Source organism: Drosophila obscura, unplaced genomic scaffold (assembly GCF_018151105.1).
Source record: "Drosophila obscura isolate BZ-5 IFL unplaced genomic scaffold, ASM1815110v1 contig_9, whole genome shotgun sequence".
NCBI lineage: Eukaryota > Metazoa > Arthropoda > Insecta > Diptera > Drosophilidae > Drosophila > Drosophila obscura.
In genome coordinates this window covers 849,522-866,431 of record NW_024542883.1, presented here as the reverse complement: position 1 = coordinate 866,431, position 16,910 = coordinate 849,522, and the positions used below count along the sequence as shown (strand labels likewise).

At 42.0% G+C, this 16,910-nt stretch overlaps 2 protein-coding genes and 2 long non-coding RNA genes across 9 annotated transcripts in view; 1 reads left to right on the top strand and 3 right to left on the bottom strand.

Moving 5' to 3' along the window:
• LOC111080409 (ubiquitin carboxyl-terminal hydrolase CYLD) overlaps positions 1–8,248 on the bottom strand; it is a 121,610-nt gene extending 113,362 nt beyond the window's left edge. Inside the window, exon 1 of one of the 3 annotated variants that reach the window (XM_041596047.1) lies at positions 7,879–8,248. The gene's annotated coding sequence lies outside the window, so the exon portion shown is untranslated. The remainder of the gene's footprint in view (positions 1–7,878) is intronic. The other 2 variants (XM_041596045.1, XM_041596046.1) reach the window with 2 other exon arrangements.
• On the top strand, positions 5,263–9,377 carry LOC111080281. Of its 3 annotated transcripts, XR_005968541.1 has the most exons (4): positions 5,263–5,447; positions 5,511–5,635; positions 8,965–9,295; positions 9,363–9,377. It is a non-coding gene; the product is annotated as an uncharacterized LOC111080281 (long non-coding RNA). The 3 variants fall into 3 exon arrangements; XR_002608477.2 differs by lacking the exons at positions 8,965–9,295; positions 9,363–9,377 and adding an exon at positions 6,519–6,533 and having other exon boundaries at positions 5,269–5,447; XR_002608475.2 differs by lacking the exons at positions 8,965–9,295; positions 9,363–9,377 and adding an exon at positions 5,694–6,051 and having other exon boundaries at positions 5,269–5,447.
• Positions 9,378–9,679: 302 nt separating this feature from the next.
• LOC111080282 lies at positions 9,680–11,397 on the bottom strand. 2 transcript variants are annotated; one of them, XR_002608480.2, is made up of 3 exons: positions 11,102–11,397; positions 10,763–11,036; positions 9,680–10,706 (listed from the first exon to the last, which is right to left on the bottom strand). It is a non-coding gene; the product is annotated as an uncharacterized LOC111080282 (long non-coding RNA). The 2 variants fall into 2 exon arrangements; XR_002608479.2 differs by having other exon boundaries at positions 9,685–10,706; positions 10,776–11,036; positions 11,102–11,391.
• Positions 11,398–11,854: 457 nt separating this feature from the next.
• On the bottom strand, positions 11,855–13,739 carry LOC121405327. Its single transcript, XM_041595976.1, has 2 exons — positions 13,512–13,739; positions 11,855–12,144 (listed from the first exon to the last, which is right to left on the bottom strand). The coding sequence occupies exons 1-2, from the start codon at positions 13,719–13,721 to the stop codon at positions 12,022–12,024; spliced, it is 333 nt and encodes a 110-aa protein (XP_041451910.1). The 5' UTR covers positions 13,722–13,739; the 3' UTR covers positions 11,855–12,021.
• Positions 13,740–16,910: the final 3,171 nt, after the last annotated feature.

Genomic DNA, 16,910 nt, shown 5'->3' with positions numbered 1-16,910 from the left:
GGCGAACCTGTGCGTGAGTGTTGACGGTGCTGACTCTTGAGCTTGGTACAGGTATAACAGTGGATGCTGCTCCGGCTAACTTGTATACCCAATCACTGAATGATTTGATGACTGGGATGACGTCACTGCGTGGGTGCATGGCCCAGTTTAATTTTTGTTGAGTGGGCAACATCTCGAAGAGTTCGCGAAGCAGTAAGGGGTTGTCCAGGTGTGGGTTTAATTTGCAGGTCTCCATAGTTGCACACGCGTTGCGTACTGATATTGCAAAGTCTATAAGAGATTCCAATTTGTCTTTGTGTACGTTGATTTTTCTAATTTTATCAATCAAACGGTCAAGGATTTGTTCCGGTCGCCCAAAGAAGGTTTTTAGGGTATCGATCTCTTCTGGGACTTATTCTGGCAGCAGCAGCTTATCACGCACCAACTCATAAGCTTTGTCTTAAGACACTTCTGGAGCCGAAGCATGTTTCCTGCATTTGAAAAGCCGGCCACTGCGCAGCTGTTCTCATACATGCTGATGAAAATCGGCCAGTCCTCCGCATTGCCGTTAAAGGTGGGCAGATCCGGTGGTAGCACTTGTCTTGCGGCTAACTGGGAGGTACTTGGCCCAATTGGTGGGAATGAAATTACCTGTGTTCCCTGCTCCTGTGCAAGCACCAAGTATTTCTTCTCTATGTACCTTTTTATACCCGTACTCAAAAAAGAGTTAAGGGTGTATTAGATTTTTGGTAAAAGTGGATGTGTGTAACGCAGAGAAGGAAACGTTTCCGACCCCATAAAGTATATATATTCTTGATTCGCGTCCCCAGAAGCGACTCACACGTTCCTTCTCGTTTCAGCATCGCGTGTCTCTACCATCATTGCCAACATCAAGGAATTTGAGCTAGTATGTGTGTGTGTTTGCTCGGTCAGCTTACGCAGATTTGTTTCTGGAAGTGGCTTTGATATATTGCAATTGACTTGGTCAACTTGCATGGTGTTCCCGGGATTGATGTTTTCCGGAACGGGCCTTCCGCCACCTTTGCTGGTTGAAGCTTGATCACTACGGGGGGCCTTGCATGCGGGGCATGTCCATTCCAACTGCGCAATGGTGCTGTTCACACCAACACAGTCAAAGTGGTGCCAAATCTTGCATTTGTCGCATTGCACCCAGTCTTTTTAAAGAAATGTTAAGGCACGGGTGTTGAATATTTCGAAGCAATAAAAGGTAGACAAATTTATATAGCATTCCAATTTATTATGAGAGTTTAATAATAATAAGAGAGAGCTTAAACAAACTTTTTGTTCTTGCTTCGCTGGTTTATCCTCAATTGTTTCTCTGTTTTAGAGTTGCCGAATGGTGGTGCTTATGCATGGTGGCGTTGCCGTATACGTCTACGTGGCTACTCTTTTAGGTTTAAATTTCGTTGGCGAATAAATAAATATCGTCAGCCATATCGTCCTTGTATTTTTCCCACAATGCGGTTTGTTCGACGGATGACATGTGGCTATCGATCATCATAGCCACATGTCATCGTACGAATTTGATTCGCTGGCGCAGAAACAGTTGAATCGGCGAGCGTAGAGTCACAGTACGTATCGTTTTCGAGCAAAATCAAACTTTGGCAAGCCTTCTAAAAAGTGGCGAACAGCTCACCATCCACAGTACGCACGAAAGCGAAGGATGTAGGGCCCTTAGTGCTCACCAAAAGCAAGCGAAGACAAAAGCATTCGTGTTAGCGTGGATGAACTGTGTATATTTGTCCGAGGGCATTAGTCGAATAGACATAAGCGAAGCCAGCAACATCGTCACCTCTCTTCCGGCTTGGAAACTTCTTAGATGCAGTATTCCATGTATAATATCGTGGAATTTCCGAATACATATAGTAAAGTACTTGCAAACGGATCGCTTTCGCATGTCGAAAATAAATTTGTCAATGTGTTCGCTATTGGTCGTTCTGCTCTTTGCGCTACATTTGCGTCCGTAATGTACACACGCTGGCCGTGCTCCAAGTGAACTGCCAAATGCACGACAGTCGGGTGACCTTCATGGATCGGAAATGAAAACAGCCGCCGAATTGCTTCGTTAAAACTCACGTAACGTCCAAGTTAAAATTTCGGCATTTCGTCAATGCCATAAAATGTCGCTTAACGACATCCTTTCCTTTCAATTTCATCACGATTGATCTGTCGTCATTTGGAGAACGATGCCGCGATATACAAAAGATATCCGGCCATTCCACTGATTGTGTCGTTCACCAACGGACGGGAAAAACGCTGTGTGAAATTTCCGTTTTTACCGTTTTGCACGGGGAGTCTGGGTTGTGGACTCCGCAAGGGACATGGATCATATTCGTTGTCACAATGGAATGCAACTCCGGATCAGTTTCTGGATCTGGTATTTCGGCAGAAATGATCGAATCAATATGATTTGGTCGAATCTTGTCATCAAAAGCAAAATGTGTGCTTGTAAACTATGCTTCTGCCATTCAATCGAGTACATCCAACAAAAAATTTCGCCAAAACCCTTCTCTGGCTGATGAGTCAAAACGGTCAATTCGAACAACTGAATAAAAATGTAAACCAAATCTGCCCAGCCGTTCTCACGTGATGATGCACTATACATTTTTATCTCTCCATTTTTATATATATTGATCTATACTATAAATTTCAGCAGTTAGCTAAAAAAAAGGCTCGGTGTTATTTATTCGAATTATGTGTTATATGATAGCGGTCGGGAGCCCGTACCGTACGTATCAGCCTAAGTTGCATATGAACACGTTTCCTGCTCCGGTTGTTTCCCAACATATGGGTAAATCCTGCGTAACGGACGTTACATTCGTACGCAAATTTGCTTGTTAAAATTGACACAGCTGGAGTTCACATTGGTATATTCTCATGCATTTTTTTTGCAAAATGGAGTTCTTTGAGATTATTTTTAAGCTAATTTTAAAATAGAAGGTTAACTATGTATATTTGAAAAAAGATATGCTTGCTTAAAATTCCGTTACGGACGTTATAAAAAATGGAAGTCCACTTTGAGGCTTGTGTGCATTGGCACGTTTTTTAGCGAATTTTGCATAATAAACAAAAAAGTTCGTATACAACAAATTAATTAGAATAAATGACAATATCAATTCAGCTTAGAAAAGAAATAAGTAGCCCCGTCAAAAAAATATCTTAATTATACCCGTACTCAAAAAGAGTTAAGGGGCATATTAGATTTGTGGTAAAAGTGTATGTCTGTAACGCAGGGACGGAAACGTTTCCGACCCCATAAAGTATATATATTCTTGATTAGCATCAATAGCCGAGTCGATATACCCATGTCTGTCTGTCCATCTTAATGAGCCCCTAGACCTCAGGGACTATAAGAGCTAGAGCAACAAAATGTTGTTTCCAGACTCATGTGATATCATGTGATTCGCCCCGCCCCCTTCCGACAACACAAAGGACGAAAATCTGTGGCAGCCACAATTTTAAAGATACGAGAAAACTAAAAAAAAAAGTATCGTAGAGAATCGGATTATTATTATACCCAGAGTAAAGAAATTAATTTTCAGTTGCTTCCCCCACCTCCTCTGGCGCTGGGGGTGCTACTTATTCTCTTGCTCGCTCGCACACACTCTGCCCTATGCAGTGCGCGACATTTCGCAGAGATGTTGAATCTACATTCAGATGTAGAATAAACATATTATGTCTCAGGCACACAACTCGGGAATCCTCTGGGAATTTTTTTATAAATGCTCTACAAAACTCATGCAGGATATGGCACTCGCTTTTGGCTGACAGCCTTCCGACTCTTCTGTACTCAGAAAAAGAGCCCAAAGTATACAATGCTAGACCTATAGAAAACTTTCCTTAGAAAACGCCTCGTTCTTTTCGGGTACATCCTTCTCCCAAAATGTCCCGAACCGCTTCTAAAAAACATCAAATATATTTGTATTTAAAGCATATTGATTGGAAAAGGTATCTGTGTTAAAAACACCTTAGTTTATAGTAGCTTGTGACTGCTTCTACTAAAACTCACAAACTACTACAAACTACAGTGTTTTCACACAGATACCTCTTCTACTATCTTAGCTTAGTCAATATTGGCCTCGTCATCATCATCCATGTCCAGCAACATGATTAGCTTGTGCAAGAAAATATTTTGCTGCTAAATGACATTCCCAACCATTGATAAATTATGAATATAAATTTTAGAAGCAAATACATTTTCCGCTGCAACAAATTGTGCGCAACAGCTGTTTTCATGGTGGATGGTGCCAGTGTGAATCGGAGTTTCTCGTTGGTCAAAAATTCCCACCGTTCCCACGGGATGGGCTCAGTGGGCAGAGACTATTAGCGGAAGCCGATTGCTAGCTCTTTGGCTAACCAGATAAATGCTCAACAGCGAGATAGATATGCAACCTATGCTATGCCACTAACCATACAGTATATAGATGTGCCAGTTCATACACCGAACGTGTCGCAGCTGAGTTTTCTGTCCCAGCTTCTGAGGCATTCGGGTCGGAAACTGGGCCGTTCGGCAAGTTGACGGCATGTTCCACTCATGACGGGATGCGAAAGCAAGACGAGAATTACAAATGTATGTGTGTACGCAGAAACGACAAAATAATTATCTATTCTTATTTTCCGAAAACGTCTTTGTTTTGAGTTTTCAGGTTACGTAAATGTGTGTGCCATGTATTCCCAGCAAACCAACGAAAATACCTTTTGCGAGAGTCCCTCAAAATGCTCGCAAACGAGCTCGCAAGCGAGCTTGTGTACGAGTGAGACACTCACAAACGAACTCGCATGCGAAAGTTTTACAATACAAATGCGGACTGTTGTACATATTGCAGTCATTCCGGTAATTTTACGTAAGCGCCCTCTTTGTGTCCTTTCTCTCACTAACGCCGTTCCAGCTCCATCTCCGCCGATATAGGGCTCACATTACATGGGTGAGAGAGAGAGAGAGAGATAGAGAGAGAATGAGTAAGCGAGGACGGCACGATACAGAAAAACAAGGCCGCCATTTTGTACTTATTCTGCCAGATGTTCAAACCAGGTGTTCGGTCGTACATTATCTACGTCACGCGTCACTACAGCTGTGCTTTTCTAACATAACGCTGCTGTGCGTGGTGCTTTCTTCTTTCTCTGTATCGTGCGTGGAAGGTTAGCTATGGCAAATTAATTTGATAATTCGGGCTAGAATAATGATTCCATCTGACCCATATTCGGAAATCTGGTAGATATTGTGAATTTCTACAATTGTGCGTTTTTTTGTTTCTTAAAAATTTTAGTAGTAGCCCTTGACTCATACTTTACATTTCACATATACTCTTCCTATTTGGGAATTTTTTCATCAATAGACCAAAATTTCGACCAAACCATATCTCAGCATAATATAAAACAAATTTCCTGGCGTGGTACAGATTCTAAGAAGTATGTGAGAGGCCTTCGCACCGCTTTATCGTTAAGAAGTAAGATTTACTATTACAGCTTGTATAATTTCTCAATTTTTAACAATTTCTTGTTGTCTACAGTTGCATTTAAACATTAGTTTGCCCCATAGGACAACGACTTCGACCGCACAACCCAGAAGTTCTTTCAATACGCGCAGGAGAGAAAGACGAGAACAAAGAAATGTGACGAAAAAAAAATAGATTATGTTAGTTATAACATACATATTTTAACATTAATATTTAAAAGTACAAATATTCTTATAGGGATCAAATGGGAAGGGAACAAAAAATAACTCGCAAAACTATTTCTTGCGAGCCTTTTGCGATATCTTTTCTGATTCATTTTTGATATTACAGAAGTCTCGCAAAAGATATCAGAAACGACTCACTAGAAATATCAAAAAAGTCTCACAAAAGATATCGCAAACGATACGTTTGCGAGCTATAATATATGTGAAAATCATTGCCACAACTGAACGACACAAGTATCATATTTCTATCATATACGAGTCCAAATGCAAGCGTTTTGTCGGGTTAAGTCTCACATTTGACTCGTATGTGATATCATTTGCGAGCGTTTAGTTTGCTGGGCTCTCACATACTGTGCTTGTGTGTGGGTTCTACAATTTTTGGACGCTTGAACCGGAATTTGTATATATTCTTTCTTTTGCAAAGAATTGGTATATGTATATACATATGTAGATTTTTTAGCTTAAATAAATTATTTATCATCTGTAAATTTATGGTTACTTATGTACATAAATAATGTGCAAATGCCGTCGGCTTTTGACTTCGTTGCTGTCGTAATATCAACTTTGTCAATAAATTAACATATATTTTTCAGAGAAAATTTTACGATCCATATAATTACATTTAAGGATCTTTTTAACAATTTAACATGTAACAATTTCATTTAACTAATAACGCACACTGTAATCACTAAATCCACTTACCTGACTTTAGAAACACTAAAAACTACTTTTAAAAGGAATAAACATCTAAATAGACGCACAACAACAAAAAATCACAGCGATCGCAACAAAAGATTTCACCAATTAATAGGTTTTTCTTCCATCATCCCCCTTTTAGAAGACGAAATTAGGCTCGAATGCATATAGAGAAAATTCAAAATATGAGAGATAGGGAAATCTATGGATATCTGCTTCTCTTTCTTACGTGTCCGCATCGATCTGCATGTTTCATGTTGACGTCGACGTCGCTGCTTTTGTCGACGTCGGGCCTGAACAATTTTTCCTATGACACTTTCATGCCGTGACAGCCAGAACCGCTGGGACCCACAAAAGCACAGTATGTGAAATCAACAAAAAATCTAGAAAATCTGTGTAAAATATTTATATATTTACTTTTATTTGAAAAAAATTGTTGGATGGCTTTTTCATATGAAATTATCCGTGAAATTCCATTTAATTTCATGAGAGGTTTCACAGGTGATTTCATATAGGACATTTCGGAAGTGCTTTCACTCATGGCTTATACGTACGTATGTATAAGCCACCGGTGAAATCACAGAAAATTCAGTGAAAATTTCACATGAAGTTTCAGGAGTGAGAAAAGCTGACATGCAGATACAAATTTCATCTGGATTTTCACCTGTGAGTCACCACTGGCCTAGGACATGCCATGAGTGATTCACCGATTGAATCACGAGTGAAAAGTGACTTTTGGAACTGCAGGGGTGTTACACGTACACACATACATGCTTGCTGTCCGTCGGCTCGTGTCACGTCATGAGCCGAACGCGGTCATTCCCAGAGCCGAACACGATCGGCCCCAGAGCCGAAGACCTGGGAACGTACGCTGAAAACTAAGCTGCGACACGTTCGGTGTATGAACTGGCACATCTATATACTGTATGGTTAATGGCTGTATGCATACAAGAGAGCAAATAGCTCTAGAGCGCTCTCTCTCTCTCTAAAAAAAATCTAAATCTAATTCTTGTGCAAAAATTTCGTATGGCGTTATGTATATTATTCTTATATTGTCTTTGTATATACTCTATGGTTAGTGGCTACTCGAAGAGAGAATAACAGATCTGATATTGGAAACGTCGGCCGATCCAAGCTTCAGCCAAGCTATATCGAGACTATTACATGTTATCTTATAAACAACGCAAGTATTTGACGGTAATACTGCTGTTACTGATACTGCGCGACACATTCCATTTCCAATTAAATAATGAGACTAGGGAAAAGCAAATCCAACCGGAAAAGTACCTTAACTGTGTTTACTTTAAACCAATTTGTAATCAAAACACAGCAGACTGAGCAGTATAACGAATTAATGGCACTATGGCAAACAATTTGTCTAATCTGTGTACTACAAGTATGCTTCAGTCAATTCACAACTTCTCTTGCGATTTTCGTTAGCCGGAGATGGCTTTATATGTACATATAACTATATAACAAACTAAAAATTCCTGACTACTTACATGGATTTATTTCTGAAAGTTATTTAGTCGTAAATGAAAAATTCACAATTGTTGATACAAATGTAGTTACATATATACAAAAAGTACTGTTTTTCGTGATAACGTTGTTTTTTATTCTTTCGAATTTTTTAAATGTTGACCGAAAATTGTTTTCTTGAATGTCTAGTATAAGTACGATCGTGAGCAGAAGAGCATTGAACTATTAAAAAAAAAGAATCCAACAAATCACGGACAGAAGTATTACAATTTTAAAGTAAGGAATTACAACTAATGTCACAATATCGCATGACAAATTCTTATACTGACATTATACAAATGTTATTCTTAGCTTGTTGGCCATATACAGCAATATAACCGCGGATTTGTCGATAAAATATATTGTCATCCCTCGGAAATATACCGAAATATAACTTCTCTTCTTAAGAATATACTGTAAATATACCGTTGAAAAATTTTTTTAAGTAATAAACTCTGCGCTATTTTAGCATCTCGGGGGGACGGTGACTGACACTAATCACACTGGCATCATCCACCATCCATACATCCATGACCAGCTGGATGAGCATAACATAACGAAGATTCGTGCGGAAAAAAATGTTTGTTTATTTATTAAGTAAGTAGGGATAAAACTGCCGAAAATCAATTTTTAGGAAGACGGTGACCCGAATAACACGGCCAAATCGTAATAAATTTGCTAAATATTCCCTTTATGTAGGGGCCTACCCAAAGCCCAGATTTATATAGCATTAAAAATCTATAGGCTCTGCCTAAAAAACGATTGGAATAGTATGAGTCTGCGCCAAATGGACTGGAAAAGCTTTGGACGCGGATCCAGACTAAGTGGCGCATGATACCTCTCCAACACATATCGTATCTATCCGAAGGTTTGCCCAAATCATATTTTGTGGAAGGTTTGCCCATATGTATTCAGAGTTTGATAAAAGATAAAGGCCTGATAATCTTCAAATTTTTAGTGAAGACGATTTCTTTTAATCGTAGTTATTGTTTGTTTTTATTTCTGTATAACTAAAGAATATATAAAAAAAATATTCACAAGGATTGACTAATTTTTTTAATGTCTTACAGGCGCTTAAACTGACCACTGATGATTGGAAACAACCACTGCACGGTGGGTGCGCCCATAGGCCAAAATTCAAAAAATCCATCTAAAAATTTTTAGTCAAAATTTAAACAGTTTTTCTCTAAATTGTCCAAATTTCTTAATGGCAAACCATTTTTTCCGGAAATCTAACTGGACTTTCTAAAAATAGAATGCAAAGCGAGAACACGTGTTCAATTTTTCAGCGCCGTTGCGTCAAGTTAACTTTTCATCAAAACAAAAGTGCTTTTAGAAGTGGTCAGGCGTTCGAAAGAGTTATCCTAATTTAATTATTTAAAATGAATTTTAAAGTTGAAGGTATTTACTTTAGTTGTTGTTCTTGTAAAATTAATCTGATTGATTAAATTTTTTTTGTGTATTTTAGATCGATTAAACCTTTTTTGTGTAATTTGTAAACGTATTTTTCATGTTTAGTTGGAGTTTTAGTTGTGATCCCACAAAATTCCACAATTCGTTTGTGTGTTTGTCTGATTCTTAAGGTACAATAATCGTTAAAATTAGCTGCAGAAATTTGCAGATGTGTATATAATCGTAAATATACTGACGACGTCTGACGTTTTTCAAGGTTATGTTTTTGCGTATTTTGATTTTTTGATATTTATTTGTGTTGTGTGCATATGTGTGGCTGTCTGTGTACGTCGACGGTCGACGGTGCGTAGCTCGCGTCAGCTCCACACATGCAAAGCCACGCAGCTGTTCAGCAATGCGCACAGTGGAATATTCTGGAATACACACACATACATATACAACAATAATCACACACTCCGTGTGCGCAATATTGTTTTACATACATACTGTCATGTGTACGCATGCAAAGGAAGTTTTCACCTTGTTTGTTTTGAATCAGTTCAGAGCCATGCGAACGAAGCTTGCTGATATTGATTCGCACTGCTCGAATTCGGTTTTTTAGTGATTTGGGGATATTTAAATCTTACTGAAGGCATGATTCGTAATGATCGAACGCATTGAAGGGGCATGAGTATATTTTATGAATCATGTGGATTCATGCAGGGCTCTAATACGAACCATAAGAAGTAACATAAACATGAATCTACTGATTTTGCTGATAAGAGAAGTGGGAGAGCGAAAATAGGTGCAAGTCATTAAACGTGCAAAAGTGAGTACATGCGGGGTTTTTTGGATTTTAGTTTCTGTTTTTTACTCCAATTTGTTTCGAATTAAATGATAAGTTTAAAATAATTTAAATTGTTGGATTATCTAGTTTCGTTGATTTTTTATGAGTGACGAAAGTCAGTGTCGTGAACATGCACTTTTGGTCGCCACTGTATGTATTTGCTTCTTATTCCTGCGCACCATAATTTTACAGCCATTAGAAAAACAACAAGCAGCAGGTTGAAGTAGGCTGCTGAAATGGGAAATATTTTGATTGATATTTGGCAGTAGAGTATTGTGGATTTGCATGGTCCTCGAAAAAATTCCCTTGTTTATATGGATATGGCCCAGTCCATGTTAGCGGCACGAATCGAACATTCATGTTCATATCTACGCCTCGTTGAATTCATTAATTATTGACTCATTAATTACAACTATCCATTTTTGCTTAATAAGCAATATCATTTTCCGCACAAATCTTAGTTATTTTATTTTCATCCAACTATTTTTCCATGGGTGGTGCCAGTGTGAACAGGAGTTTCACATTTGTCAAAATATCCCACCGTTCCCCTGTAATGGGTTCATTGTGCAGAGGCTATAATGTACATACCATATTAAAAAATACAATCCATTAATCATATTAATTATTACATATAACATTTACTTCTCCATATATTTGTATTTATTCCAAATAAAAAAAACGGGAAATATTTCTCAGATAGACCGTGTGTGATTGTTTGTTTTTTTTGTCAGTCATTCAGTCAGGCTCCGGTTTGAACTTTCACAATAAAAATGTGATTTACTTTTCAAAACGAAAAGTCTGATGCTCCGTACTCGTTAAACACAAGAATTTTCCGTTTTCAAAACGGCAACAAATTCCTCGCTGAAATTAAAAGCACCCGGGTTTTTATACAATTAAACAAATCTTACTTACAAAAGGAAAATAATAGATGACTTAATAATGCATTAATATGAATTTGACACCATTACCTGGGCAATTGAGCTAGTGCCCTATTTATAAATCATTATTATTTAAGCCAACCTCAAAATTGGATCTGAAAAAATTGGTCAGGGCAAATACAATTAGTAAATTCATCTTAACAGCAGTGGCAGCCCGATTTGGCTATCGATAAATCTCTGTTAGGTATAACAGCAGTGAACTTGGCGCAAAGAGTAAACAAATCCAGAGCGCCTTGAAATGAAAAATATAACTTTTTGCTGAAAAGTAAAACGCAGAGTGAATGTGAAAACCGGAGCCTGCCTGATTGAGTTTCTTTTGAAATTCTAAGCGATCATAAACCAGTGGGGTGTCTAAGTAACATTACAAAACACAATTTTTTCTGAGGGAACCGAACCGTTCAGGTCTGCTTTGTAGAGGCATTTATCAGCTTTTTAGAATGAAAAAGATCATTAGAGAACAAATCATGCGCTACTTCTGTTTGGTCTCCCAGCCGAGCATTATTTAGTATTTTAAGTCAGTGGTGCAGCCTTTAAGTAATTCCTGTTATATGTTCGTTATTTGCACTGCCCACTGTACCTAATTGTAATCGACATGCATCTACACCCGCCCCCTCACTGTAATAGCCGTTTCAACCGTTCTTTCGACTCTTAGTCACGCGCTAGAGCTGTCAAACGATTGATAGTTGAGCCATCGATAGTTTTGAAAAAAACAATCGATACTATCATGATAGTATCGGGCTCAAATAATTATTACTAAAAATGCTATTAAACGCTATTCAAAATTAAACGGTTTATTCATACTCTCAAAATATCAGTCTCAAAACAATATAAAATAATTCATAGTTTTTTTTTATCCTTATTTACGAAGTTACTAAGTGTTGTAATCGGTAATCCACCAATTTTTGTTGATAAACAATAGTTTTTCAACAATTTTCGGTTTCAGCGCGTATCTACGATCCGAAATAATTTGTCCGGCCTTTGAGAACATCCGCTCGGACTCCGTCGAGGTTGCGGGAACACACAGAGCTTTCCTTGCCACATTGGCTAGACATTGGCATGTCACTTTCATTGCTCTGAAAAAAAACGTATATAAACAAATAAGTTTGATATACAAAAATGTAACTATCGCCACTTACCTTTTTTTGTCTGGACGGGGCACCGGGCCCGACCCACACGCGCGGGACCCGCGCACCCCCCCCGCCCAACCGACCGAGGGCGGCGCGACGGACACCCGGGCGGGAGGGAAGAGGGGCACACACAGAGCAGCGGGCCGGGGGTATGATAAGAGGGGGGAAGAGTGAAGTGGGGGGGCCCAGGGGAGGAGGGGGGGGGGGGCAAGGGAGTAGGGCCGGGGCCCACCGCAGGTGGCACCCGTTCACGACACAAGGTGGGGAAGCGGGGGGCCACCCGCACCCGAGGCCCGAGGGCGCGGCGGACTTGGGGGGCACCGGGGGACGACAGGGGGGGGGGGCCCCCCCAACCCCACCCGGCAACCGGGGTCGCCACGGGCCCGAACCAGGAACCCAAGAGACCACCGGGGCAGGAGCCAATGGGGGGGGGGCCGGGGCTTAGGGTACTGCCCCGACGGGGGGGCGGGGGGCCAACGGCCGACACCCGCAACGAGACGGTGTACGGGGCTATGGGGGGGGGGCCGGGCGGGGCGCCGGGGGGGGGGGGCTGCCTCGGGGGGACCCAAGGCGTTGGGGGGGTTCAAGCTGTGGCGGCGTCCGGCCTTGGGGTCTGTGGTGTGGTCCGTGCGGGGGGGGTTGGGGGGGGGTTTTTCGGGGGCCCCTGCGCGCCAGGGGGTCCGTGGGGGGGGGAGGGGGGGGGGCCCAGGGGGACCGAGGGGGGGCCGGCCGGGGGCGGGGGGGGGGGCCGGCGGGGGGGGCCGGGGGTGGGGGGTGGGGGGGGGGGGGCGGCGGGGGGGGGGGGGGTGGGGGTACGGGGGGGGCCCGTGGGGGTACGCGGGGCGGGCGTGGGGGGGGGGCCCCGGGCGGGGGGGCGGGGCCGCCAGGGGCCCGGGGGGGGGGGGGGGAGGGGCCCGGCGGGGGGGGGGCGGGCGCGGCGGCGGGCCGCGGCCCGCCGGCCGGGGGGGGGGGGGGGGGGGGGGGGGGGGGGGGGGGGGGGGCCGGGGGGGCCGGCCCCCAGGGGGGGCCGGGGGGGGGGGGGGGGGGGGGGGGCGCGGGGCGGGGGGGGGGGGGGGGGGGGGGGGGGGGGGGGGGGGGGGGGGCCCCCGGGGGGGGGGGGGGCGGGGGGGGGGGGGGGGGGGCCGGGCGCGGGGGGGGCGCGGGGGGGGGGGGGGGGGGGGCGCCCGGCCGGCCCCGGGCGCGGGGGGGGGGGGGGGGGGGGCGGGGGCGGGGGCGGGGGGGGGGGGGCGGGGGCGGCGGGGGGGGGGGGGGGCGGGGGCGGGGCGGGGGGGGGGGCGGGGGGGGCCCCCCGCCCTCCAATACTCTAATGGGTTGCAATCATTTCCGGTATTCATTTTTTCAAAATATTGTCGAAGAACCACAATTGCGTCGACTCTATTGTTTCTTTTCTTCTTTTCTATTTTGGTTTTTATAAACTTAAGCAGAGTTTGCTCGTGTGAGACTTGTACTGGCTGTTCTGCTTCCGGTTCTTCAGGTTGTTCTCCGTTGTAACTAGTCAACATGTTTTCCAACAAAACGACGCCTTGATCAGCATTGATATGTAAACGAAATCCTTCTTTTTTGTATCGTGGATCCATAATGGTGGCAAGTCTAGTTGTTGAACGCTCCAAACATATCAAAAGCGCAACAACTGTAGCTCGATACTATCATGATAGTCGCAAAACCATCGATAGTAGCGGCTAGCAGCAAAACATCGATACTATCGATAGTGCCCTCGATGGTTTGACACCTCTATCTCGCGCCTTTCTCCTTTACTTTTCTATCATTCTCGCTCTGTCGCTCTTTCGTTCTATCGATAATTTTAGCTCTCTCGTTCTCTCGAACACTCTCTCGCTCCCTATTTAGTAGCTTCGCGTAGGGCACGACCTAATCGACCCGCCATATTATCAATAAATAAACATATATGTATATTAATCTGTTCGTGGCGTTTCATTGTGAACCAAGGTGATACATTTGGTATCCTCGTCTAAACAACCTCTGAAAATTCTTTAAAAAAAAGTTCTAAGGTAAAAAAAAAAAATCTTATCAAACATTTTCAAAGCACCAAATCTAGCAGAACACGTCAGTTTGATTCCTAGAGGAAAAAAGGTTCGATTTTGTCGAGTAGTGTAAGAACCTAATATGTGAAGAACTTAATACAGCGTAAATGACTTTAAAATCATATATTTGGAAGGTAAACGGAAAAGAGGGGGAACGTAGAAACTTTTCTGTAGCCGCGACTTTACTTTTATCTCGTACTCAGTCAGTATATAGGTATGTGGGGTTATGATATACATACATATGGGCTAATCCTGCGCTAAGGGCGTTATATTCGTACGCAATTTTGCTTGTTAAAATTGACACAGCTGGTGTTCTCATTCATTTTTATACCCGTACTCAAAAAAGAGTTAAGGGGTATATTAGATTTGTGGTAAAAGTGGATGTGTGTAACGCAGAGAAGGAAAATTTTCCGACCCCATAAACTATATATATTCTTGATCAGTATCAATAGCCGAGTCGATATAGCCATGTCTGTCTGTCCGTCCGTCTCGATGAGGGCCTGGATCTCAGAGACTATAAGAGCTAGCGAAACCAAATGTGGTTTCCAGACTTATGTGATATCACACTGCTACAAGTGTATTTCAGAATTTCGCCCCGCCCCCTTCCGCCCTAACAAAGGACGAAAATCAGTGGCAGGCACAATTTTAAAGATACGATAAAACTAAAAACGCAGTATCGTAGAGAATGCCCATATCTACCAGATTGCCAAAATCTGAATCAGATCGGATCATAATTATAGCCAGAATGAAGAAATGTAATTTTCTGTTGCTTTCCCCGCCTCCCCAGCCAGAGACACACTGTTCATTCTCTTTCTCGCTCGCACACTCTGCCGCGTTCAGTGCGCGAGCAACCCCTAGCGGAGGAGATGTAGAATCTAAATGGTACATGTAGAATATACATGTTAGATGTAGAATATACATAGTATATGTAGATGTAGATAACAGATGTAGCAAAAAAATGTAATATGTAAAATTTTTTTTTTTTTTAAATTCTAAATAATTATATGCTCAAAAATGTATATGCTGACTGAGTACGGGTATAAGTAGAGTCGCATCCCCAGAAGCGACTCACACGTTCCTTCTCGTTTTTTTTTCAAAATGCAGTTCTTTGAGATTTTTTTTAAACTAATAGCCTTTTTACACTGGGCTCGTCTGCTATCTATATCGGAATAGACGCAATGAAGCAGAAAAGGCAGACGTGCGTCTTGAATTTTGATTTGGGTGCTTGATGACAAGGAAAGTAAACAAATTTTGATATTGATAGAGGTGGAAAAACATCGATGTTTGGAGACTTCGATGTTTTAGTGAAAAACATCGATGAAACATCGATGTTTTGCAACATAAAAAAAATATCAAAAATACATAGTAAACTGCAAAGAAAATAATTAAAATTATACATAATAACAGTTTTATTTCATTAGAGATCAAGAGTTCCGAAATCCATTCACAAAAATATATATATATAAAATAAGTGCATTTACCAGATTATATCTTAAAATAAGTCTTGATTCTTGTTGAGAAATAATAATTGGTACACCACTTCCGGCTTATGGCGGCTACGACGATCGGAAATAATTTGCCCACCCTTGCTGAACATCCTCTCTGACTCGTAGGATGGGCATAGCGACATACCTCAGGGTGACATATCTCCTGGCAGACCCTAACGACATATCTCCGCACGGAGATTTTGAAACGACATACATATCTCCTCGCGGAGATTGGCGTCATATCTCCGCCCAGAATTTAGCGACATATCTCCTGCTAGAAAAAGTAATGGCAGGATATACATATGTCGCCCGGAGATATGTCGTTACCCCGTAGGATGTTGCCGGGACGCACAACAAGCTTCAGCTTTAAATGGCATCATGCCGTCTGTATTGATATAAAAAGGTAACCATTTGAGCTTGATCTTCTCTCTTTAGGTTTTTCTTTCATAGACGACAAAAACATAAAAGCAAAACATCGATGTTTCGCCAAAAAACATCGATGCTTATAAAAATTTTAAAAACATCGATGCATCGATAGTAGCATCGATGTTTTTCCACCTCTAATATATATATATATTCTAGATCAGCATCAATAGCCGAGTTGATAGAGCCATGTCTGTCTGCCCGTCTGTACGTCTTGTTTGTCGCCTGGATCTCAGAGACTATAAAAGCTAGAGCAACCAAATTTTGTTTCCAGGCTCATGTGATATCACACTGCTACAAGTGTATTAGAAAATTTCGCCTCGCCCCCTTCCGACCACACAAAGGACGAAAATCTGTGGCAGCCACAGATTGAAGGATACCAAAAAATAGTAAATGCGTAGTATCGTAGAGAATGACCATATCTACCGAATATGAATTATATCGGAACATAATAAATAAATAAATAAATTTTCTGTTGGTTCTTCCGCCCCCTCCTGCCAGAGACCCGCTACCAATCTCTTACTCGCTCGCACACTCTGCCGCGTTCAGTGCGCGAACAACCCCTAGCGGAGGAGAATTTTTTTTTTAATTCAAAAATTCTAAAAAATCATAAGCTCAAAAATGTATATACTGACTGAGTACGGGTATAAGTACCCGTACATGTCCCGAGTGATTTCACTCATGGCTTATACGTATAAGTCACCGGTGAAGTCACTAGAAAATTCAGTGACACTTTCCTATT